The sequence below is a fragment of the Eublepharis macularius genome, chromosome 16, assembly GCF_028583425.1.
Source record: "Eublepharis macularius isolate TG4126 chromosome 16, MPM_Emac_v1.0, whole genome shotgun sequence".
In the NCBI taxonomy this organism is placed as follows: Eukaryota; Metazoa; Chordata; class Lepidosauria; order Squamata; family Eublepharidae; genus Eublepharis; species Eublepharis macularius.
Window position 1 is genome coordinate 8,133,779 of NC_072805.1, and position 25,709 is coordinate 8,159,487.

The window sequence follows — 25,709 nt, forward strand, 5'->3', positions numbered from 1 at the left end:
TATTGTCTGGATGCTATTCTCAAACGCCTATAGCACAAAGGGTCTGCATTTGTGGATCTCATACACTAGAGGATTTACCTCATTTTTTTCCCTTTCTGTTTTGACCCCAGTTCTAAGTTTCTGGTGGGAATTTTATCTGGTCTCAGCTTATACACAGACATGGAGAAAATCTCATTTTTGCTTTCTGGTGTTGATGCATATGTTTCAGATAGAGTTTCACTTTTGGCCTTTGCTGCTATGAAGATATTGTCTAATGCAGCAAAGAAAGTGGGCATTACCTGAACTTGATTTCTGGTTTTCCTTGATGTCTGGGTTAGTGGAATTTCCCCCATGTTTCAGTAAATCTGTATTGTATATATAATTGCATTTTAGCTAATTTTTATCTTATTTAATGGGGTCTTTGTAATCTTATGATGGCCTCTAGCTATACACAATAAACTTTGAACTGAACAACTAGATGGGTTAGTTAACATCCAAACCAGACAAGAACGCAAGAGGAGCCCAGCTGGATCAGGCCAGTGGTCCATCGAGTCCAACATCTTGAAGTTCTGCCTTCATCAGGGCTGCCCTTGGTGTGTTCGCATTGCTAATGGAGAAAGGGGGAAACTGGAAGGAACCATCTTTGCTGGGCTTTTGTTTTCCTTTCTTTGGGTTTGACGGGGGTGCAAGTCGAAAGTTAAGCACCAAAGGGCTGTTAACTTACAGCCCTTGAGGAGCCTGCCCACTGAACTAGTTTAAGATGAAGTTATTTTGTACACGTTTGTACTGATGTAAGCTGTTCTGAGTGCCCACTGGGGAGAAAACTAGTGTATAAATACCTAAATAAAATTATAAACACTCTATGCATATGGACGTTTGCTATCATGTCCCATAGACACTGATATTTGTCTATAATAATTTTGTAATGTACTAAAAATAAACCATGGCCCACAAGAAAAGTTAGAGGAAATAACTATTTGCAATAACTATTTCATATTTTTGTCCAGATTTTGCTTATTCCATCTGCAAAACCAATGTGGTAATTTTTTTTAAAATTTAAAAAATCTGTAGGCCCAAAGAGGCCCAATACACTAACATTCATCCAAATTGGTGCTTAGTAGCCAGTAAGGTGTCACATACCCTTTTCTCACAGTACAATTTTTTTCCAGAACTCTTTTGGAGTGTAGCATATTTGCAGTGACTAATACAAAATGAAGATGCAGTTCTTCAATGATTTCCAGTCCAATAATGTGGTCCTGCTATGCTGGTTAAAGAGCAAAAGGGTACTGGAATGCTAATATTGCCATCTAAGGACTGCACTGTTAAGGCCCCAACATTTAATTATGTTGAATAGACTCCAGCATTGAAGATACTTCATCAGTGCAGTAGAACAACTGTGCAAGCATAATGGTACCAGTGTGGGGGCCAGAGACCGAGAAGTGGGCAGTGTTGGGCACATGGTTGCAGAGGAATAGGACTGCATCAAGATCTCAAACTTGTTCAGAACATGGTCATTGTAATGACATCCTGTTCTACAGACAAAAGAAGTGGCCCAAGTTAAAATATCCCCATTGAACTCAATCCTACTATATAAAAGACTAACCATATTCCAGACAACTCAATTCCTACCCTGGTGTGCCTCTAGAAGGCGCTGCCATGGAAGAAAGCCCATAAGAGGCAGCCCATCCCTCCAAGAGTGTGCCATGGTGGAAAGCCCAGGCCAGGATCAGGAGTGGAGCATGTGGCAATGCCTGCCCTCGTCTTCACCCAGGTGGGATCAGGAGTGGACAGGTGGCAATGCCCGCTCCCCACCTTCACCCAGCTGGGATCTGGAACAGAGCAGGTGGCAATACCCATGCCCCGCCATCACCTAGCTGAGATCAGGAGCAGAACAGGTGGCAATGCTCACCCCCACCTTCACCCAGCTGGGATCAGGAGGGGAGCAGGTGGCAATGCATGCCCCTGCCTTCACCCAGCTGGGATCAGGAGTGGAGCAGGTGGCAATGCCCACCCTCCACCTTCATCTAGCTAGGATTAGGAGCAGAGCAGGTGGCAATGCCTGCCTGCCACCTTCACTCAGTTGGGATCAGGAGCAGAGCAGCTGGCTATGCCCATCCTCACCATCACCCATCTGGGATTAGGAGTGGAGCAGGTGGCAATGCCCCCCCCCCCCGCCTTCACCCAGCTGGGATCAGAAGTGGAGCAGATGGCAATGCCCGCCCCTAACTTCACCCATCTGGGATCAGGCATAGAGCATGAGGCAATGCACACCCCTTCACCCATCTTGGATCAAGCACAGAGCAGGAGGCAATGCACACCCCTTCACCCGGCTGGGATTACACACGGATCAGGCAGCAATGCCTGCCCTCCCATCACCAGCCCAGGATCAGGCACAGAGCAGGCAGCAATGCCCTGTGTGGAATCAGGTGTAGAGCAGGATGCAATGCCCGCCCCCCTTCTCCCGGCTGGGATCAGGAGCAGAGGAGGAGGCAATGCCTACTTGTCCGCCCTCCCCTTTCTAGAGCCTGTTGTATTTTTTCCCACAATGGGCTGTTACTAGTGAGGACATAAATGACTCCTCTGTTGCTTCCTGCCCCACCTTAAGAACATAATGCCAACTCTCGTCTTCCAGGACCCTTTCAGGTTCTTTATTCAGAATGTGAAAACCCAGTGGGAACTGCTATCGTTTCTCCAGTGGGAGATCCAAAAACACAGACAAGAATGGAAGGATTGCATGATTGCTGTGTACATGTCTCTTGTGCAGTGTGCATTTACTGTATACTGCCCTAACAACCCCCTTTCTTTCAACAGCAAATAGTAATGTCTGCCACACAGAAAGCCAAGTAAGCATGCACAGCATAAAAGGCTTGAGAGAGCTATGAGACATTAAATCCCACCTGGAGGTAAGCTTACACCACACTGCTGCTATTGCCATCGAAACTTTTTGCTCTGCAGGTTCACAGTCTGGCTACAGAACCAGCAACTGGAACAAAAGAACAAGAAACTGCAGACAGAACCAATGAAACTCCCTACAGCAGACAGGTGAGTACCACCTCAATGGCAGTATCTCCTCCAACAGAGAAATGTCAACACGTACAGGTGATAAAATGTGAGTCAAACAGGAGGAGGAAGAGTGCCCAAGTGATGCCCCTATCTCCATAGCTTGCGCTCTACTGAATGAGCCCATATGCCTGGAGCCTACTGACTGGACCTACATGATAATAACAAGACTGTTTTATTATATATTTTATTAATTCAAAATCCAATCCTAGATACTGCCCTCATAATGAAAAACATAGGTTAATTAAATAGCACAACTCTTAATAAACCACCGTGTAGTTTCATTGATTATGTGTGATGGGTGAAGCTTTCCTGTTCTTTCAGTACATATTTATGGGTAAAACGTGTAAATAATTTGATTGTAAATAAGGAACCTGGGAATAGTAGTTATTATGGACAGAAACACATGATCATACACCAGGTTTGGTGTAGTAGTTAATTGTGTTGGACTCTAATCTGGAGAACCAGGTTTGATTCCCCACTCCTCCACTTGAAGTCATCTGAGTGATCTTGGGTCAGTCACAGCTCTCTCAGAGCTCTCTCAGCCCCACCCACCTCACAGGGTGATTGTTGTTGTGGGGCTAATATTTTGTAAACCATTCTGAGTGGGTGTTAAGTTATCCTGAGGAATGGTATATAAATCAAATGTTATTATAATTATAATATAACTGATAAAAGTGTATCCAAGAAGTGATCTCTTACTAATCTGAGTTTCGTAGCAACTTTAGTCTATACCAATAAAATGAAGTGGCTCAGCAAAAAGCAATACTTTTATTAACATAAGGTGGTAAGTGGCACCTTTAAATGGCGAAGGGAATGAATACCCAGCCTGAGGAAGAGATTTGTGTATCATAATTTATGTCAATGTGCTTGGCATTCCATATAGGATGCTTACAAAAAATCTTACCACCAGAGCCTGAAACATTTCTTTCCCATTGAAACAAACTAAGAACATAGCAAAGGTACAAATAAAACAAGAAACAGACTTTTTAAAAAATACTAGAATGTACTGAAAACCATCCTTTTAAGAAGAATGGAGCCCCAGGACTGGGGATATCATTTTTGAATTGAACTAGCACAGTATCCTTATTACAACCCATATAGCTATCCAGAAAAGATTAAACATATATTTGTCTGTCTGTATGTCTATCAACTGTGTCACCAGGAGTCATACTGTGATGTACACATTGGACAGATTAAAATTTTCTTCCAGTTTCATCACACACCCATGCTCCAAACTTAATTATATAAAGCATGCATCCATTTCCATTGCCGCTGTATTCCAGGATCTTCCAAGTGGTCATTTTTTCACTTTGGGGGTAGAATGTGTTAGAAATGGTTCTTCTGGCAGAAAGGCTAAAGGGGTTTGTTCTCTCAAGCTCTGAACTAGCCAGTATAACTTCAGTGTTCTCTGGATTGCCCAGCACAACATTTTCATCCTATGATGCACCCAGAAATGAGTCAGGTACTGTTATAATCATAGATCTCTGCTCTTTCCTTTTTCTTCCAGCTTTTTTATATCCGCCTTTCAACTTTTTTAACATACCCAATTGCCATTTGAGCGGCTATGATATGATAACAGAGATCGCTACTGGCACAGGAACAGATGGGAGGTTTAGGATAAAGTTTTACAGCATGCATTTTGCGATCATTAACATCTTGCACAGCAAACGTAGCAGTCTGGGGGAAGAGGACAACTCCGCCCGATTCTATGCAAAGTTGGGCCAGATAAGTTTGACTCTCTCTGTTATCTTCTGTTTTTTCTACACCTTTCATTGGGGGGCACTTGCCTGATTTTATACTATCAAAAATTGTCTCCAGAGGATAGAATGGAAATTGTGACTCTCCTGTTGTTCTGCACAAGTATGAAAACTGTTCCTTGAGTGCATAATTTCCGAGACCACAATACGCTCGCTGGAATTCATAAAGAAAAAAAGTTTGCATACGGTACATAGAGTGTACAATGCTATCTGCAGGCATATCCTTCCAATCCAATTCATTCTTTATGACCTTCTTCATGCTTTCACAAATGTTATTGGTTGCTGTAACATCAGTTTCGAAGGCTGAAAATTTCTGAATAAAAAACCTGGCTGCGTGTTTTGGTATGAGATCCTTCAGTTCTTTATCAAAGTATTGTTTGAAGGATGGCCTCCACAGGAGACTACACTGTTCATACTTGTGCTGGTATTCTTCCTCAGATGCTGAATTCAAAAACAGTGCAATGTGGTCTTTTAAAACCTTAGGGTCATTATTATTCCCTCTATGCTTTTTAATCCAGGTGCTGACATCTCTCATAATATGATTCCTGTGGTACACATTTGGGATGTGTGGGAACTTCATTTGCAAGGGCTCTCTAATACTCTTTTCTCTATCAGTCACAAATGGTATGTTTTTCATATGCTCTGTCCCCAATTTTGTAAATATTTCACACAGGAAATCCTGATGGCATGATGTAATTTTTTCCATATGAAGGAGAAAAGCCAAAGGGAATACTGGGTTGCCTTTTAATTTGATGTTTCTCATGACTATGGGAGACAAATAGAAATCACCAAGTTTAAAGGTAGCGTCATAAGAGACAAGCTGAGGCAAGCTATTATCTTCACTTGATAGGGAAAGAAGAGCACACGCCTCTTCCACGAGTTCTGGATGTCCAAATGAGACAGTGATATCAGGCACTACCATAAACTTTGTTATGAATGAATCAAGATGGTCAGCAAGTTCCAAAATTTTACACATTTCATCCTTGCTGATCTTTTTTCTTCGTTTACGTGGCCTGTATGATGGATTCTGCACCCTTTTTAGGTTTGCTTGACTATCAACACCCATATAATTGATGGAAGATATCATGATGTGAGAATGTTTGTACACCTTCCCTGGCTTGTTGTGCAACAAAAGTTAACTTTCCACTTGTTCAAAAACCCGTTTCACAGTAGCCACAAAAGCCTTGCTGGAAGATACCAGGTTTCTGTGATCGGAAGGCTGGTATAGGTTTTCACCATCTAGATAATAGATAATATTTATTTAAAATATTTATATCCTACCTCATACTCAATGAAACTTAAAAAGCAACAAGATGGAAGCAAATAAAACACAGTATAACAACCAACAAAATAAAAACAGCACATAAACTACTGCCCTTTGCTCCATTAAGCAATATTTATTTATTTATTTATTTATTTATTTATTTATTTATTTATTTATTTATTTATTTATTTATTTATTTAATCGTATTTATATTCCGCCCTCCCCGCAAGCAGGCTCAGGGCGGATAACAACATCAAAACATTTAAAACATTCCATTAAACATTAAACATAAAACATTAAACACATTGCATAAAGATTAAAAATAGCAGCACTCTTTTCTTGCTTCTTAAACCTGACAAATGAGCTTTTCCTTAAATGTGTGGTGGGTTTAAAAAACAATCGTGGAAGTTCAATAGTTTTGATATTCATCCCTATTGATCAAAGCAGAAATCATATTAACACATGAAACTGCTTTATCCAGAGTAATATCATTGGTCTATCAAGGTCAGTATTTTATACCCTGATTGGCAATGGCTCTCTATAGGCAGATCTTTCACATCCTTTTACTTGGGGACTGAGTCCAGAGCCTTCTACATAAAAAGATGTTCTGTCACTGAGTCACCGTCCCTCCCCAAAGCAATGTGGGTGGCTGAGATCAAGCAAAGAGGGGCGGGCAGTACAGAAATACTTCCCTTTGGTAGCATACTTTCCTTCACTAAGGGTTTCTTTTCTCAGACTCAGTAGCAATTAATCTGTGTTAAATGGAGTCCTCCAATTATTTATATTCAGCTAGTAGCTTGAATACACATCTATATTATCCTAACAACCTTTTAAGGGGCGGCGGCGGGGGGTGGGGGATGGAAATACTGCTACTTCAGCACATCACAGAAACCTGACCAAACATTTTCCAGCCAGATTTCAGAATTGTCTATCGGTTTTACTTTTACTTTCGTTTTCTGCTAAGATCTCTACACAATAACAGCACACGCTTCTCTTCAGATAGAACCAATAGTACAAACTTGCCACTACAATTAGAGCAATCACTCTGGTTCCATGGAATAACATTCTATTCCCACTTAACTGTGTTTGATCCATTCCTTTATGTAATGTTTTGCATATAAATAAGCTTATGCATTTTATTTGTGTATAAATATAGGATTTTTGCATGTTGGTTCCTGCAGGTTTAAATGCAGTCCTCTGATGTTAGGCAGGGGCAGAATGAGTGAGTGTGCTGTGATTGGAAGATAGCTGTTTGGTGTGTGGGGGGGTAGACAGAGAAAACTGCAATTTTTAGTCTGAGAGCCTAATTCTGGCTAATTCAGGAAAACTGTGTGGAGCCTGAGAGAGTCTCTGTTTGTGTGGACGATAAAGGTAAGTCCCCTGTGCAAGCACCAAGTTATTACTGACCCATGGGGGACGTTGTATCATGACGTTTTCTTAGCAGACTTTTTGTTAGGGGGTGGTTTGCCATTGCCTTCCCCAGTCATCTACACTTTACCCCAGGGAAACTGGGTACTCATTTTACCGACCTTGGAAGGATGGAAGGCTGAGTCAACCTTGAACTGGTTACCTGAACCCAGCTTCCGCTACAATCGAACTCATGTCGTGAGCAGAGCTTGGGCTGCACTACTGCAGCCTACCACTCTGCGCCACAGGGCACTTTGTATGGATGACAAAGAACGGTTATTTTGTAAGTGGAGATTTGTATGGAAAATCCGTCATTGTGACTGAGTCTGTGAATATGTCTTTAAGAATATATAACTACTAGCAATAAGGCCCATTGTTTGGGAAAACACGGGCCCAAGCAGCGCTTCCCGCCTCCCGCCTCTCCCTGCAGCATCAATTGAAGGGGGGGCTATGGGGAAGAGATGGGGGCTCCCTCTTCTTCAGGCCCCTCGGCCACCACTTCGCTTGTGTGCAGCCCTTGGCTTGCGTGCAACCCTCCCAAGGCCCTGTGGAGGTGGTGGGGAGCCCCCCCCCCACCGCTGCGGGACCTTGGGAGTGCCTTGTGCTGAGCCTTTCCAAGCCCCTAGACAGGTGTTCTCCAGAAAGGTGTTCTCCAGGTAAAAGTATGGGTAAAGAATACCTGAAACTGTGTATGTGTGAAGAAAAAAGCAGTATTAGTTTGACGAGGGCCTTCCTGAAGTAAAAGTTGAAGGTGACGTTTGGAAGAGCTGTAGTAAAGGCCCAAGGCGACTTTAAACAAAACCACTGTGCCTTATTTCTTCTAAAGCATTCCCTATTTTATATTCACCTTTGCATTATCTGAAGCTTTTTTCACTGTAGCCCAATCAAGTCTACCAACATATGTTGTTCTCATTATATGTTCAACATTTGTGGTTCTCATTATATGCTATATGGTTATGTTTTATTTGCTTCTATCTTGTTGCTTTTTAAGAGAGATTCCCACAGTTTCAAACGGGCAATCTTGTCAATTATTTCAGTACATCCAAGAATGAATGGACTGAACCACCGCAATCTGCAGGTGATGGATTCCAGTTTTTAATGCTCCTTCATATTAGAAAACCTCTGTATAAGCCAAAGAAAAGCAAAGGAAAAGCTCCCCATATATTTGCTTTACTTCTTTTCTAACGAGAGGGAATTATTTTATCAGATGGGTATATTCCATCTGCAGTCTGATGTGGCACAGTCCATTTTCCTACCTCCTTCTCCTGCATGTGTAAATTAGGCCTGATGTGCAAAAATTAAGCAAGCTTTATGCTACCTCTTTATCGGCATGCCAGAACATTTGCTATTTTTCTGCATACAAGCACCTACTAGGCAGCACAAAAGCAAGTTCAGTAAACAGCTAGCAACTGTAACTGTAAGAAGAATCTTCTGTCGTAATAATTTGAGGACCTCCCATTTTTGTCTACTGCTGAAAAAAAAAATAAGGATGAGTGGTTCAGTGGCAGAGCACACTCATTACAAGCAGCATACCCCAGGTAGGCATAGCTGAAAGATCAACTGGCCCAAACTTTCTATCTGTGACTCTGGATGAAAAGCCACTACCTGCCAGAGTAGACAATATTGACCTTAATAACATTAAGATGGGTAGCCATGTTAGTCTGTCTGTAGCAGTATAAAAGAGCAAAAGTCCAGTAGCACCTATAAGACTAACAAAATTTGTGGTAGGGTATGAGCTTTCGTGAGTCACAGCTCACTTCTTCAAACTCCTGAAGATGGATAGCTGTGTTCGTCTGTCTGTAGCAGTAGAAAAGATCAAGATTCCAGTAGCATCTCTAAGACTAACAAAATTTGGGGTAGCATATGAACTTTCATGAGTCACAGCTCAGTTCTTCAGATACCTGAAGAAGAATTTGAAGAAGTGAGCTGTGTCTCACGAAAGCTTATATTCTACCACAAATTTTGTGGTGCACTTCTAGGTGCTATGGGACTCTTGCTCTTTTCTACTTAATAATGTCTGTATATTATGTCAGTATATAACTGCTACACGTGTTCACACAGCACCTTAAAGACTAGTAAGATTTTATCCCAGCAAGTTTTCCTGGAGCACCCCATCACAAAACTGGAAACACTGCTGCAAACAGCTATCCTTTCCCCCCAAGCTGCTCAGGGCATCCTACCTGTTTTCTCCCGTTTCATTTCCTAAACCCCATGAGGCAAGGGAAGCTGAAAGAATAACCATCCCATATTTAAGCTGGGAGTTTCACGGTCCTCTTCTCCCTCTGTCACCTTTCCAACAAGGCTGGGAGAGTGAAATTGGCCTAAGGTCCCACAGGAGTCCTTGCAGCAGGGTGGGGATTTGAACTCGGGTTTCCCAATCATGGAGCAAGTGCGTGTGGTGTGTTGTGATCCTCCCCCCACTCCATGTAAGGTAGAGGCTGTGAGGTTGCCAGCTTCAGGTTGGGAAATTCCTGGAGATTTGGGAAGGTGGAGCCTGGGACAGGTGTGGTTTGGCGCGGAGAGGCACCTCAGCAGGGTATTATGCCACAGAGTTCACCCTCCCAAGCAGAGTTCCCAGGTCCAGGTCAGGAAATTCCTGGAGGTTTGGGGAGTGGAGCCTGGAGGGAGCAGGTTTTGGGGAGGGACCTCAGTGGGGGATAATGCCATACAGTCCATCCTCCAAAGCAGACTTTTTCTCCATAGGAACTGATCAGCTGCAGATCAGTTGCAATTCCGGGAAATCTCCAGGCACCACCTGGAGGCTGGCAACCCTACTCCCACGCTGCCATTTTGTTCGGGCGAAGTGATTTCGATAGCCTGGAGATCAATTATAATTCCGGGAGATTTCCAGCCACCTGGAGGCTGTCAAACGCAGCAGCCCGTGACCCAAAACGGCCTCTGCAGGCTTTCAAGGGCCACAAAACCCCCCCGGCTTATTTCCTAAGAAGGCGCCGAGCACCATAACTGGAAAATTCAGGAAGGCCTATCTTTTTTACCTTTTCCTCAATACCAGCCAGGAAGCCCCCAAGGCAGGCCTCGGACGGGATCCCTGCAGGCCGGAGCCTGAGGCAGCCCAAGGGCGCCGAGAGTTCCCGAATCCGCAGGCGAAAGGGCCGAGCGAAGAGGAGCGACGGACCGCTCCCGCCTCAGAAAGTGAAACCGGAAGTCGCCCCCACGTGACGCGCTCTTCGTTCTCTCCCCCCCCCGCCGGAGAAACGGGGAGGTGCCGGCCAGCGGAAGAAGGGGCGGGGCCTCTCTTTGAGCATGCGCTTCGCCGGCGAGGGGGCGGGGTGGCGCTGCGCCGGCGGATTGAAGCGGCGGCTGAAGGTGAGGGGCGGGGGGAGGAGGGGCGGGAGGCGACGCGGCTTTTCTCCCCTCAGCCGCGGCGGAGACACGGGGCTTCCCGCAGGGGCCGCCCAAGCGCCCCAAATGTTTCGCCCCCTCACAGGCGTGGGAAGCCTCCGGGCTCGGGCAGGGCCTCCCCCCCCCCCGCCGCCAGTCGCGCTCTGCCTACCTTGTTGCGGCGCTTTTATTCTTTTCCCAAGGGCGCCTCTCCGTCTGTATCCTCACAGCAACCCTGTGAGGTAGGCCAGTCAGAGGCTCTGCATTGCATTTTTGCTAAAGTTAACGTCTTTGTAAACTTGCTTTGATTTACCATATGCCATTGTTTATTGATATTGACTGTGCTGATCTCACTCTGTAATCCGCCTTGAGTCTCATTATGACAGTATGACAGATGACATTAATAAATAATAACATTAACAATAACAATATTCGACTCATATACCAAACAACATTCGACTCATAACATCCACTCACAGCAGTTTACAAAGTGTGTGGTGATGATGATGATGATAGATTTGTATACAGGCCTTCAGGACAACTTAATGCCACACTCAGAGCAGTTTACAAAGAGTATTATTATTCCCACCACAACAATCACCCTGTGAGGTGGGTGGGGCTGAGAGAGCTCTGAAAGAGCTGAGACTGACCCAGGGTCACCCGGGTGCTTCAAGTGGAGGAGTGGGGAATCAAACCCGGCTCTCCACATTAGAATCTCCCTACTCTATATTGATGCGGCCAAATGTCAACCTAGTGAATTTCATGGCTTCCTTACCTCTGGAGCAGGCCACTTTTGGATCTGGTCTTGGCACTGCTGGCCAGTTTAACACTTCCAGTTTGCTTTGGGGTCACTTAATTAAAAAAAAATCATTTATAAAACAAAAATCCAGAGGCTGCCTTAAAGATGAACAACATTTATTTAAAGATGAGCCTTTAAGGGGCCGCTGGCTTTTAAAATTTATTTTGCTGACTAATATGGTTTGCCCCTTTTCAAACCTCCTTTACACCTCTTTTCTCAACTGCTTTACACTTTCCTCATAGAAAAAGGTGCTCCATCTCTTTGTTTTGGTTGTCTGCTTCAGGATCTAATTGGTATAAAGTAACCAGGGCCGATTCCAGATGGCCAGAAATTGCGGTTTTTCTGCGGAATTAATTGCTTACCGGCCACACGTTCAGTTTCGTCTCCATCCGCTTTGTCTCGCAGCGTGCCGTGCCATCCTGCTTCCGGATGTTCGCATGGCCAACTGAGGTACCCGGGATTGGTTGTTTCCTCCCCGTCACAGTTGACGTCGGCGGCCTTCATTGGTTCGCATTGGTTTTTTTTTTAAATTTTTTTACGTGTTTTGCGCAAATGCGCAAATGTGCAGGTATGCGAATACGCAGCATCAACATTTGTGCATTTGTGCGCATTTGCACAGTTCGATGTGCGCAAACGTGCAACTGCGCAAATGGCGCCCGTTTTTTTTAAAAAAATTAAGGGAATATTGTTGCTGGCCAGCCGGCAAAGGAAGGAGGGAAAGGGGAGGGCCTCTCCACAGCGACGAAGCATCCAGAAGTGTGCAAACCCACAATACGGCGTTCACACCGTCCGCTTCTGGAGCGCAACACAGCGCCATGAACCGGAGGTAAGCAGGGACGGGACATTACGGGTTTTTACGAGTGAGGTCGCTGGAAAAGCGAAAGCACTCGCTTTATTTGTGCCCGTCTGGAATCGGCCCAGAACTGGACATGCTATTCTAAATGTGGACATGCTATTCTAAATGTGGCTGTCTCGGTGACTACTCGGTGACTCCTTTTCAACCCCTTTCATAATAACCACTGTTGTGGAATGTGCAGGTCCCTTTTCTGGCTGTTGTACATTTGTATTTTGTGTCTTTGATGGTTTTCCTTATTAGTCATTTGTCAGTGCAAATACCGTGGATGTTTACATGGTAAGCATCCCCCCCCCATCGCCCAAAATCAGGGCCACTTTATCCAGTGGACAAAAGGGACAGGTGCTCTGAGCCCTCCACTGTGAGGGGCCCACAGGATCTGTTAAAGAAAGATGGGCGAGTCTTGGAAAAAATGGAATGGATTTTGGTATACCAGCAAATGGGTTGGAGCTGTGTTCCAATTGTGCAGAAAGTAGCTCTTCCGTTTGCCTGAACTCCCCTCCACTTCTCCTACTAGTGTGTGTGAGAACAAGGTACTTTAGCTGCTTAGTAGTGAGGAAAGGTATTTGTATTTGGAGGCAGTTTCTTTCTCACTGTATCACATATAGCAGCCTTCAGTTCAGACACAAATTAAGGTTGGTGTGAGTGTATGGGCAAGAGGAAGGAAAGTTAACATAAAACGCTTTTTGTGTATGTGCTTGAAACTAGCTGGGCAGGAGCTGAGATAACAATCTGGAAGTAACTTTTATGGCAGAGAAAGGGCTATGTTCATTTTGAACCATATGCTAATTACTCACAAGGGAGCCATGGACCGTGCTAAAAAGATGAGAAGGGATTGTGTTCAGACCTGTATAGGAGCCACACTGTCTGCTGTGCGTCCTCTTACCATCTTAACTACATGTGTATCAAGACCGGATGTAATTATTTTGGGAATGGCACCGCAGATGCTCATAGGCTGTGTATAGCATCGAGTATACAGGTGGAATATAATCAAATATATAAAAACTGATAGTAGTGATGAAATGAAGATGTTAATTTTTACATGTAGATGTGAGTCCTGAAAAAATAGAATAAGTGTAAGTAAAATTCAATACTCCCTCTGAATGTCCCATTCGGCTTAATGTGCCTGAACCCTCTCCAGGCTTTTCTGATAGTTTAAATCTCTGTGCAGTGCTTAGTTTTCAAAATCAGAAGCTGGTAAGGCTCAAATCAAATTTCAGAGCCAGTAGCATAGTGGTTAGCGTGTGAGGGAGGTAAAAGGTTAAAATCCCCACTCTTCCATGGAAGTACTCGGTGACCTTGGGCCAGTCACGCATGCTCAGCCTAACCTACCTCACAGGGTTGTTGTGAGGATAAAATGGAAGAGAGGAGAACAATGTAAGCTGCTATGGGTCCCCATTGGAGAGAAATATGGAGTAGAAATTAAGTAACTAACTAAATTTTCCTGAAGTCCTACTCTCTAACATGGAAACTTGCTGGCCCTAATTACGTTGCAAATGGTTAATTATATGGATAATTATATCTGCTTTTCACATACTGAAACAAGGCATTCTGGATGTTTGGAGAAAAATGAAGAAAATATGTTCTGATACTTTAATAGAGGCTTTATCTGTCATGTATGTCTGTACCCCTCCATCCATGTCATTGTTCTAGGGGATGCTAATTGTCAATATTGTGGTTTGATTTCATATTGCAAATGCTACATGCATCACTTTTGTTTCTCTTCCTCCTTGCCTGAGAGCGCATCTGTGTAATCTGCGTATTTCTTTGAAGCTCACCGAAATGACCTTGTAGTGTCTGAAATGTCACCATTTCTGTTATGCCTCTTTCTGTCGTGTCTAGCTGGTGTATAAACCCCAGCAGAGATTCCCAGACTTCTTCCCGCTCAAACTTGTGGGTTAGGGAGGAGGGGAATGTTTGAGTATTTAGCCCTGTACTTTCCTCAAGTCTCTATTCCTTTCAAGGAAGCTGTATTGCTTGGAAGCTTTCTTGTGTCTAAGTAAACGATGGACCTGTATATGGAAATGATCTGATTTCTGAATAAAAAGCCATTTAACCAGGAACTTGTGTCTTGATGCAATGGCCCAGAGGTCTGTCTGCTGTATCCTGTCATCCATAGCCTGACATTATCTCTATACATGAAAAGCTGCAGCTATTCATTCATTCATTCATTCATTCATTCATTCATTCATTCATTCATTCATTCATTCATTCATTCATTCATTCATAGTCCGCCTTTCTCACTGAAACTCAAGATTGGGGGCTCTTCTGATCTCCTCAGGCAGGTCATTTTGTAGAGTAGGGGCCACCACAGAGAAAGCCCATTCACAGGCTGCTGTTGATTTCATCCGTGTGCAGGCTAGCACCTGCAAGAGATCCTGTTCAGATGAGCGAAGCTGCCGTGGAGGGACATAGGGAGGGAGGCGGTCCCGTAGGTATGTCAGATCAAGGCCACGAAGAGCTTTGTATGTAATAACCAGTACCTTGAATTGAGCACGGTAATTGATAGGTAGCTAAGGGAGTAACTGTAGGATGGGAGTGATGTTCATGCTCCTGCTAACAGTCGAGCTGCAGCATTTTGCACCAATTGGAGCCTCCTAGTTAACTTAGATGGGAGACCAGTGTATAGTGCATTAATAGTTAAGTCTTGATGTTTCCATAGCATGAATCCTGGTGGCCAGGTCGGCTGTCAAGATAAGAAGCCATGTTCCAGGCTAGAATGAGATTGTAGAAAACATTTTTTTGCAGCTACCTTAACTTGTTTTTCTAGTAGTAGTGCTGGATCCAGTATAACCCGTAGGCTATTAACTGAGTCTGCAAGGGTCAGATAAACTCCATCGAAAGTGGGGAGTACAGTGTCTTTCAAGATCTCTGACTTCCCAACAAGCATCACTTCAGTCCTGTCTGGGTTCAATTTCAATTTGTTATTTTTCAGCCATTTCACCATGGTGGTCAGGCTTCTACCTAAGATTTCTACTGCATCCTGCGGGGACTTGGATAGCAAGATATAGAGTTGGGTGTCACCTGCATATTGATGACATTCTACTCCATAGCTGCAAATTTCTCCTAAAGGTTTTACGTAGAGGTTGAATAATATGGGAGATAAGATTGTGCCCTGCAGAACCCCACAAGATAGTTCCCATTTTGGAGATAGCTGATCTCTGATGGCAATCCTTTGAGTCTATTCCATGAGATGATTTAAACCAGTCCAGGGCACATCCTTTGATGCCCACTTCTGTTTCTAAATGCCTCAACAGGATGGCATGGTCTGCTGTGTCAAAGGCTGCAGATAGATCCAGGAGGAGCAATAAGGAGGCATGGCCTTTGTCTATATTCAGACACAGATCATCCACTAATGCTACTAGTGCTGTCTCTGGCTCATGCCCTGGTCTGAATCCGGACTGGAAAGGGTCTAGAGTGCTAGAGTTTTCCAAGAAGATCTGAAGTTGGTCAGCTACTGCTTTCTCAATTTCCATTCATTAAGCCTCTGTTAAAGGGACAGGATGTTTTTCTTCAGGCCTTTCGGCAACACTGTCTAGATATGGTCTGAAGAGAGACACTTTTTGTCATTGTCAGGCTCACTGATGGACAGTTTGGGCAATATTATAGTATGTCTAAATAAATAAACAATGCAGTACAATCTGAAGCACGCAAGTCATAGGTTACTAAATAGTATGCTAGTGTTTGAGTTTCACAGTATTTTTCCTCAGTCTGGCTATTGAACAACAGGAGCCAATGAAAGAGTGCTCTGACAAAATAAGGTGGCTTCATATATTCATGTTACTGAACTTACATTTACGGAAGCCTTGCTTGTTCTTTTCTGGGAAAGCTTGTTCTTCTGTACATATGTGTACAACTCTCATTCTAGCTCTAATAATTCTAGCTTTCCACCCAATTACTTGGAAATAAATGTTTATCTAATTAGCTTTTAGTTTCTTGGATTCCTTCTGGATCTCATTTTAAAAATCAATGTAAATATTGATGACTTTCCAAACCCTTGTTAAGGAGACTTATCTTAATGATGTTGCATATTTTTTGTTAAATTGACAGTGTCTCTTTTATGGTCTTTCAGAACTCCCAAGTATATGTCATCTGAGCCTGATTGCTAGGAATTATTATTTTTTGTAATGCTTATCTAAAAATTAATTTTAAAGCCAGCAAAATGATATGTGCAGTCATAGTTACCAAAATTTCATCTTTTGATATGGCTTTTCTGTAATATCAGTATGATAATATGACCAAGTTTTAATGCCCCACAGTTTCTCAAACCACTGATTAGTTGGTGTAACTAGTAAGAATTTTCATTTTGTAACTGGCATTGAAGTTTCATTAAGCTAATGGCAAGGAACACTGGCATGGTCAGTGATGTAACCAAGGAGAAGCGCAAAGGAATCTTTTAGTCGTTATCTTCTCAGTGATGCAAATAACTCAACTGGAGCCTTTTATCTTGACAGTTTCATCATATGCAGAGAGACCTGCCTTTTCAACATTTTGTATTCCCACTTTTATGCATCTTACTCACTTTTTTCTGGATTGCAGTACCGCTGATGTAGTGGTTCAGAGATCATAAAAGGTGAAGTTGCGGGCTCTGCTGCTATGCATATGCACTGATCTCAACATTCCTCAAGTGATAATGGCAAACATCTTTTAACAGTAAGCCCCGTACGGCAATGGACATTTCAAACAAACAAAAAAACCTTGGGCTGTGCATGTGTTTCTGTTGCATACTAAAAAAACTGGTCCTAGAGACTGGAGCAAAATGATTATAAACACGAGTCTTGTGGCACTTAAACATGAAAAAGTATTCCAGCATAAATGTTAATGGATTCGAGCTCACTTGGTCAGATGCATGTAGTGGATCCTCACTAGGTGTACATACGTGGCAAAAATATGAAGAAATAAAGCTATAAATAGCAGGGTCAAAGGGATATGAAATGCAGGAAGTACAAGGTGAGAAGCAGGTAAAATTCAAATGTAACTAAAGTGAAGAGACCATTCAGTTATCAGTATATCTAATTCTCAACATTGCCAGATCTGTGGATATTTAAATCTGGAGACTGGAACTGTGAACTGAAGAATCTTTCAACAAACCAGAAAAATGCCCCATGTTTTCAGTAGAATCTAATTTTTTTAAAGAGTTAAATATACCCCCTCCCAATAATAGAAACAGTGCTTATAGTTTTAAGAGACAGTAACTGTTGTTTGTGTTGCTAGGCAAGTACAACAGTATCGCACACCTTCAACTCTTGGTTTCTGTCAGTAAAAGGCAGGAGGAGGGGGCAAGGTTCTTTCCAGGGCTATCTTGGCATTTGAGGGAAGACCCAGGGCCAGCAGCAAGCACCGGGAGACTTGCTTCCACATAACTTGCATGACTCAGCCAGGCCCTGCTACTTGCTACTTTTCAATAGCAGTCACCCCACGAAAGCCAGTGTTGTATAGTGGTTAGAGTTTCAGACTAGGATCTGCGAGACTCCGGTTTGAATCACTACTCAGCTACTGAATGTCACTGCGTGATCTTGAGACATTTAAACACTCTCATCCTAACCCACCCAAGCTGCTTTGGGTCCACATTTGGGAGAAAGATGGGATATATATTAAGTGAGTATTGTATTGTTTATTATTTACGGTCCTTAGACCAAACATACAAAAAGAAACACATATTAAGTGAGTAAATATGGTGGAATATAGTGGAAGATGGGAGCAAATAGAAGGTAGGTTTGTTGGTGAGTGAGAAGGAAAGAGAGAAAATGGGAGACTTGAGGATAAGAGACCTGCCAGGAAGACAGAGAGAAAAGAGAATGGGGAGGGGGATGCTGGGATAGTTATGTGTCCCCTGCAAATCTTTGCAAGTTCCCCATCAAGCACCTTGGTTCAGCCTAGCATCTGGCACCATGCAACTGGGCCAAACTTTTCCCAGGGAGAGGCTGCCAGGGGGAGAGAAGGCAGATGGGGAGGCAGATAAAAGTAGGCTGGCTGGTGGGAAGGAGGATGCTGCTTCAGATATTTTGACCAGGGCTTTGGAGGCTATGACTGGGTGGTTAAAGCAGAGTTGATTGAAAATCCTATGAAGATGGAGGTCCTGCACTTGGGGGCTGTGGGTTGATGGGTTCGGGAATTTGGTTCCCAACCCTTGATGGGCACAGCTCGTGCCTGCACCGACAGTGAGGAGTCTGGGCGTGGTTCTGGATGCCTCCCTTTCAATGGAGGCCAAGGTCATGGCAGTTGCCAGATCTATATTTTTCTATCTTTGTCAGATTAGGCAGCTTGTCCCCTATCTCTTGACCCACGACCTGACTGCAGTCCAGTCCAAAATCTGTGTAGCGAGAACATGCTATATTCGTCGGACAGAGTAGGCTGTAGTCCATGGAAGCTTACGTTTGGGATGTGTTAGTCTTTAAAGTGCCACAAGACTCCTGCTTGTTTTTACCACAAACCAACAAGCAATGATATTTCTCTGGAATTACAGACCATGTAGAATTGCAGAAGTTTTGTGCTGTGAGATTGTCTACTGCCTTCTCCAACAGATGCAGCTGCAAGCTGCTACACCCAAGCAGTCTTGAGAGTTGTTGTGTAATCTTCCCATGGGAAGAAGGGACGCATTAGTGGTAGCTCTGTGGCCGCGGTACCTGGCCCCAGTTTGCATAGGATTTTTTGTAGTTTGGCTGCTTGCCCTAATATGTGGCTGGGGTGTGTGGTGGTGGTCAGAGAGGATTACAGTAGCTAGCCATAGTGTATAGGTTTTGTGTATTTGAGCAGTATATGTTGTTAGGAGTCATGTCAGGACTTTATGAATGAACTGTGGTTACTGAATGTCTATTAGGCAATATGTTTTGGAGGAAAAAGCATGTGTCACTCACAATGTGAACTCCTAGCTGAAAAACTGATGACTTTGTTCTCTTGTGGGAACTTGGAATCTGTTAATGTAGATGAGTTTTTTATTTTTATGAATTTCAGTGGCAATTTTTGTTTAACATCCATGTTACCAAGATTCTGTGTGGTTATTTGGGGGAAAGATGAGAAAAATATGATTGGTTTTCTGAAACAGGCGATCTCTGTGTTGTTGGGAGCTTAGTTTTTGGACAAAAAGAAAACAAACTTCATTGCTGATATATTTTCTCCAGACTTGCTGTTGGTACTAAAGATCGTCATTTACATCTTTCAGAGAAGTAAACCTTTCATAATAGGAAAAAAATGAAATATTTTTGCATGTATTTTCTAGCTAAGACTGGCAGTAGACTTTCAGTGCAATCCTAAGCAGAGTTACCCCAGTCTAAACTCATTGAAATCAATGGGCTTAGAATGGAGTAACTCTGCTTAACATTGCACTGTTTGTGTTTCAGAGAATGCAAACCATACAGAACTAGAAGTTATTTTCCTAGCTATTGTGTTTAGTTGTATAAGGCACCCAACAAGTTTGTTTCTGTTTGCCAGTCTGCCTGAAAAATCTTTTGTTTTTAAAAAAGAACGAAATGGCTAAGTAGTTATAAAACTAAACCATTTTAATACTCTTTTTAATGTAACTATATTCCAGTAGCCAGCTATTAGCTTTTTCACAAGCCATAAGTTTATTGATATCATTAAGTGAAATTTCAGTTGCCGCTTTAGATGTTTTGGATAAATGATGGTCACGCTTATTTTTTTAAAAAAGCTTGGGGATATTTCTGATGGTTTGTCAACAGTGGATTGTGTGGACGAGCATTCAAATCTATGTTTGACTAGGTTAAAATGTAAATGATTATGAAACATCTGGATTTGGTAAAACCGATGAAGGATAGAATGTGAGCAATAACTTTATTACAGTAGGGACTACTGTGCAGTTCATATTAATCCAACCCTTGCCCCTCCATTAGTTTTGAGTTACAGAACCACATAATTAAAAAAATAAAGCAACAATGTGTACAATTGAATTTTGTTTTAATCTTTTGGCACAGTTTATCTCCCGTTCCAAATCATGGTGATGGACTTCTAAACGTCGGAATGAGCTGGTCTTATGAAGTGGGATGTGTATAAGGGAAAACCTCTTGGAATCAATACCCTTGGGGGAAAGGCAGGAGGCAGAGATTTCTCTGTGAAACTTAAGAAGGTGGCAATGGTACATTGGTGTGTTTTCTTACAAAACGTGTAGGTAATACTTCTGGAAGCTACTAGATTGATGAAAGCAGTTCGTAGGGTTATTTTTCATTGAATGAGGAAAAGCCTCTGCAATTTTAACTTAGTTTAACGGAACTATTTTAAGAAAGATGAGTGATGAATCAAAACATTGTATTACTGTGATGGCCCAAGATGGAACTGAAGCTGGGGCTAACCCCATCAGATGTCCCTTTGGTAGTGTTTTGTTCTACAGATAAAACTAGGAGCGCTGAAGCCAAGCTCCTCCTTGTGCCCTTGACTAGCCTCTTTATTTTCTGACTGAAGAAAGTGGTGTATTGTTTGCAGCAAGGTGAAGGTGCTTTTAAGCTTGTAACACTAACGGCTTGTTTTGTTTTGTTCCTTTAAATTGATGTTGGTCTTGATTGGGGGGGGGGATCACTAAAAGAAAAATAACCAGCAGAAGAATAACCGAACTAGTTTACCAAGTGCCACATCAGGTTTTTTTGTTGCTGGTTGCACTTAGCACTTAGTTGCTTTGCACTTAGAGTGGCAGCTTTGTGAGATGCTGGTTGTCCAAGTGAATTCTCAGTTAGATACGTAGGAAACAGTATTTGGAAAGAAGGGGTCCACAAAAGTGCAGTGGGTTACGCTAGATTCCCTTGTCTATGCTATGACCACCCGCACTGACCTTGTTCATTACTGAGCCTGGCATTGGGGCTTGTAAGGATCTGTCCCTGTGTGACTTGTGAATATCAGACACATTAAACTAATTGGTTTCACATCTAGGGAAATCCTTTGACTAGAAGTGCCTTAATCGGTTACTCATGGCAAGAGTTTTTGTCATCAGGAGCTTGCTGTGTAAGATACATAAACCCAATTGAGAGAATCTTGACAGGGGTTGAAGTGTAAAGAGAATATTCACAGGTTGTTGGGGGCAGAAGTGAAAGTACATTGTATCACCAGTGCTATTAAAGAATGTAAAGAATGGTTATGATCTTTGTTTAGCTTTGAATCAGGTGTTTTTATTGAACAACCTTTGGAATCTTATAATAACGTATCTTAGCATTAACCAACTCCTTTATGGCACCTTTTTGGGCATCTCAGATCATGGTCTACATTCTCTGGAGAAAATTTCTCTGATCCATCTTACAAGTTCCACCCGGGGTGCCCAATTCCCTACTCCGATTAGAAACAGGACAAATGAGAATGGAGGCAAGAATTTTTCTGACCTCGGCTCGCCAATGGCTTAGGACACATAAGAATCCAAAAGGCCTTTTCCATTTAATAATTCAGGACGGCTGCCAGCCAAAGTGGCTACAGCTAACTGAGAGTAAGTTAAAAAAGATGGGCTTCTCTCTTGAAGCTCTATTGTCCCAAAGTTTTGATGCTGCAAAATCACAAATAAAACAAAGGGTATGTGACATTGAGCGTCAGCAAGACATAATAAAAAATCCTAAATTTAGAGCATCAGAGGAATCCAGATACCATATGAAGATGGCCCAATATCTAAATAGTTTAGAATTCCCTCCCTATAGGAGGGCTTTCCCTCTAGCGAGATGTGATGCCATGCCATCCAAGGTAACAGAAGGGGGATATAAGAAGTTACCGTATTGCGGGTGTCCCCTTGGAGAGGTGGAAACCCTGGAACACATGTTTTTTCACTGCCCCTTCCAGAAAAGGATTAGAGACTTGACAATTCTTCCCTTGTTATCTGGATTGGAGGGGTTACCCGATAACATATCCTTGGCAAAGCTGTTGGCTGACAAAAATCCAGCTGTCACTAGAATGACAGCTAAGTTTTGCGCCCAGGTGATTGCACAACAAAACAGACCATCAAATACTGGAATGGCCACGAGGGAGTCCCCTCATCCTAATTAAGTTTTAAAGACTTCTGCCTAATACCGCTTTTATATCAGGGGAATACAGCGAAACAAAATTCACTCAGGATTTGGTTAAGCTCACCACTATATTGCTGTATTAGGATATGTGTTTTGATATTTTATTTGAAGTATATGAATTTTAAACAATGTATTTTATCTTGTTACGCTTTGATTTATTATGTATAGCTGGTCTAAGGACCGTTACAACAAATACCATTATGTATAGCTGGTCTAAGGACCGTTACAACAAATACCTACCTATCTTAGCGAGGTGAAGCTCTGTGTATCTGTGGGGGTGGAAAAATATTTCAAAACCTTAAAAACTCTGTACCATAGCATGAATTCTTCCACTAGTGTAAAGTTTTAGGTGCTTAGGTGGCGATATACTTGAAGTTTTTCCAACATAGTATGTGTTTTGGTACATAGCTTTCTTATTGACAGTTATACAAATTAGATGGTCAGGTTCCTGAAAGAGCAGAGGTAACATTGTAGAAACCAAGATTTCTTGACAGTTTTTATTTGAAGTAATGTACTTTCTTGGAGCCCTGACCTGGACAGCCCAGGAGAGCCTGATCTCATCAGATCTCAGAAGTCTAACAGGATCAGCCTTGGTGAGTACTTGGGATGGGAGAATTCCAACCAAGACCAGGGTTGCAGAGGCAGGCAATTGCAAACCACCGTTGAGAGTCTCTTGCCATGAAAACCCTGCCAGGGGTCGCCATAAGTCAGCTATGACTTGAGGGCACTCTCCACCACCACCATTTTCTTGGAAGTGCAGCAGAGTTATAAAATGTTTTAGAGCTCTGTCATATTTTGACATCCTTACCATTTATTCCTGTGTTGCAAATTATTCTTCAGAGGAAGCCTCTCCATGACGGACCATTGGGGCTTTCAGCAACTGACCCTGGTCTTTCTTTCAGCATCGTGCTGGAAAGGATGGAGGAGCTCTGTGGAGAGTATCCATGATGACACACAGACTGCAGCAAGGAGACTGCTTAATTCCTCGTGCTACTTTAAAAGAAGCCATTAGCTTCTCAAAATTAGAAGAAAGCCACATGGCTGTATTTTGACTGCCTGAGTATTTCCTGGTTGCACACCTCTAATGACTAGGTGCGGGGCAGATTGTGACTCTGGTTTATCCCCTTACATTAGAAAAGTTTGCAGCAAGCTGTGCCTTTTCTGGAATATGCCTCAAGCCTAAATTTGCTGTGGAGGGGAGAGGGAGATTTGGGATTTGTTCTTTTTTTGCTTTCAACAGAAATTTGGTTTTAACTATTATTGTAAGCCACTTTGAACCATTTGGAAAGGTGGGATATAAAAAATTTAAGAAACAAATAATTTAGGTTTTGCTCAAAATGGTACTCTACCTGTTTTTCATCTTGAATTTCTAAATTAATAATCCCTTCTAAATTAATAATCTACGTGAGTGTCTGTTTTTAGGTGGAAGTAATGTTGTTGAAACAGATAGCTTTCTCAGCATCGATTTCCTAGATGGTGCACTGCATCCCACATGTAGTTTCATTCTATTTAAACTTTCTTCCTTCTTGTTCCCAAGAGAAGTTTTGAAATATATTTGCATCTGGATATTTGAGTGTTAGATAAACAAAATTCTAACAAAAATTAACTAACTTACCACACATCTACATTAGATTATGCTTCAAGATCATAAAACTAAACTTAGTTATGCATTAGTTATATAAAGTCAAAACTCACTCAGTTTTAAGAGTTTAATTCTCAAAGAAGGGTTTCTTTAGTTAGAAAACGTCCGTCTAGCTAATCTGAAACTTTTGAAAATCTTTTCCTCCTTCATCTTCTCTTACATATATTTTAAGATTTTTTTTCTGAATTAGAGGGGGAAATTATTTAATAATATTTGCTAAAATAAACGTATTGGTAGAAAGTAATTGAGCATTTCTAGTTCTAGGTTTGTGATGATACAAAATGAGAAATTGCTATCAAACTACTACATTCTACATTCAAGTGCTAGAATGCTACTATTTAAGATGCTTAAAACTTACAGTAAAGGAATTGGGCTATAATTAGTGAAAATGTTAAGGTTTTCAAGTTCTGTTGTGACCAACATTTGTCAAAAAATAATTGACTTGATTAAATACCTAGCTGTATCATGCCATTATTGTTGTTGCTTTTTCATGGTAAAAAAAATCAGTGCATCAAGAGAACAATGGTATCAAATCCAGGTGCGTGACATATGGCCACTACGGGTCTTTTCAAAGAAATGGACACTAAGGGAATACCTGCTGAATAAGAAGAATTTGGTTGACCAATCTGGATTGAGAGGCTGTAGATCTCTTGCATGATCTGAACAGGCCAATGTGGAGGAAAGGAATGTATTCTGTTTAGTCATTCAGAATGTAGATTATTATTTGGTGATTCCACCAGTTTCTGAAGACCATAGGAAAAAGTCCTCCTTCTGATTATGTGGGTTCTGTAGACACTGGTCTCCCAATAAGCTTATCTGTCCACAAGATGGTGCCCTTGAGTTGGTTGAAAAAACATTCTAGAGTGATTCTGGACAATATTGGGAAGGTGGAGTACCAACTCTATTGTTCTGAAATTTCAAAAGTGCCTGCTAGCGCCAATACTTTTTTTCAAAGGTATAATTGTCTATAGAATTTGAATGTTGGTGGGCATTTTGAATCATGGACCTAAGCACTTCAGACTTCATGTAAACAACTGTCGTAGAGATGATGTAGCTTATCTGCTTCTGTGAAAATTTTAAGACTTTCGGTTTGTCTTGGAAAAATTAAAATCAAGGCTCTTTAGATGCGCTAGAATACTAGCTTGGTTCATAACACTGTTGGCCAACAGTGCATAGTAGCTTGGATCTTATTAGAAAGACAGTCTTGCTCTGATGAGAAAATGGAAGATTTGGTCAAGATTGTGCTGATAGGTAGCAACAGTGCACTATTCTTGTTTAAGCTACTTGGAAGACTTGGTCTTCTTCTGAAATTCTTGATACTGCTAAGTCAAACTGAAGGCCTATTGACTTGTTAATGTTATAGCTTTTGCAGTGTTGCCTTCATATTCCAGCCTGAGCAGTTGCTTCCTCAGCACTTTTTTGACATGAAGGTACACTATTCCTGTTGCCGGTGAAAATCCATTAATCATGGATCATGTAGCTTCATGCTGATGTCACAATATGACACAATAGACCAGGTTTGGTTGCTTGATGATGTCTTAAACCATATAGGAGTGAGGTCATTGTTTTCTGCCTCACTGTAAACAGGAAAATATTTTCATCCCCTTTTCTGTA

The 25,709-nt window shown here is 42.2% G+C and overlaps 2 protein-coding genes across 7 annotated transcripts in view; one reads left to right on the forward strand and one right to left on the reverse strand.

Annotated features, from left to right (window-relative positions):
• Positions 1-3,791: 3,791 nt before the first annotated feature.
• Positions 3,792-10,609, reverse strand: LOC129343800 (uncharacterized). Its single transcript, XM_055000156.1, has 2 exons — positions 10,467-10,609; positions 3,792-6,038 (listed from the first exon to the last, which is right to left on the reverse strand). The coding sequence occupies exon 2, from the start codon at positions 5,884-5,886 to the stop codon at positions 4,555-4,557; it is 1,332 nt and encodes a 443-aa protein (XP_054856131.1). The 5' UTR covers positions 5,887-6,038; positions 10,467-10,609; the 3' UTR covers positions 3,792-4,554.
• Positions 10,610-10,762: 153 nt separating this feature from the next.
• The window catches only part of CCDC91 (coiled-coil domain containing 91), a 279,810-nt gene continuing 264,863 nt past the window's right edge, over positions 10,763-25,709 (forward strand). For 4 of the 6 annotated variants that reach the window (XM_055000772.1, XM_055000775.1, XM_055000774.1 and 1 more), the window contains exon 1: positions 10,763-10,797. The gene's annotated coding sequence lies outside the window, so the exon portion shown is untranslated. Of the gene's footprint in view, positions 10,798-10,987; positions 11,055-25,709 lie in introns of those variants that run through there. The other 2 variants (XM_055000773.1, XM_055000778.1) reach the window with 2 other exon arrangements.

Excerpts from the sequence above, each read along its gene's own strand:
- LOC129343800 (XM_055000156.1), bottom strand. The coding sequence starts at position 5,886 with ATGATATCTTCCATCAATTATATGGGTGTTGATAGTCAAGCAAACCTA.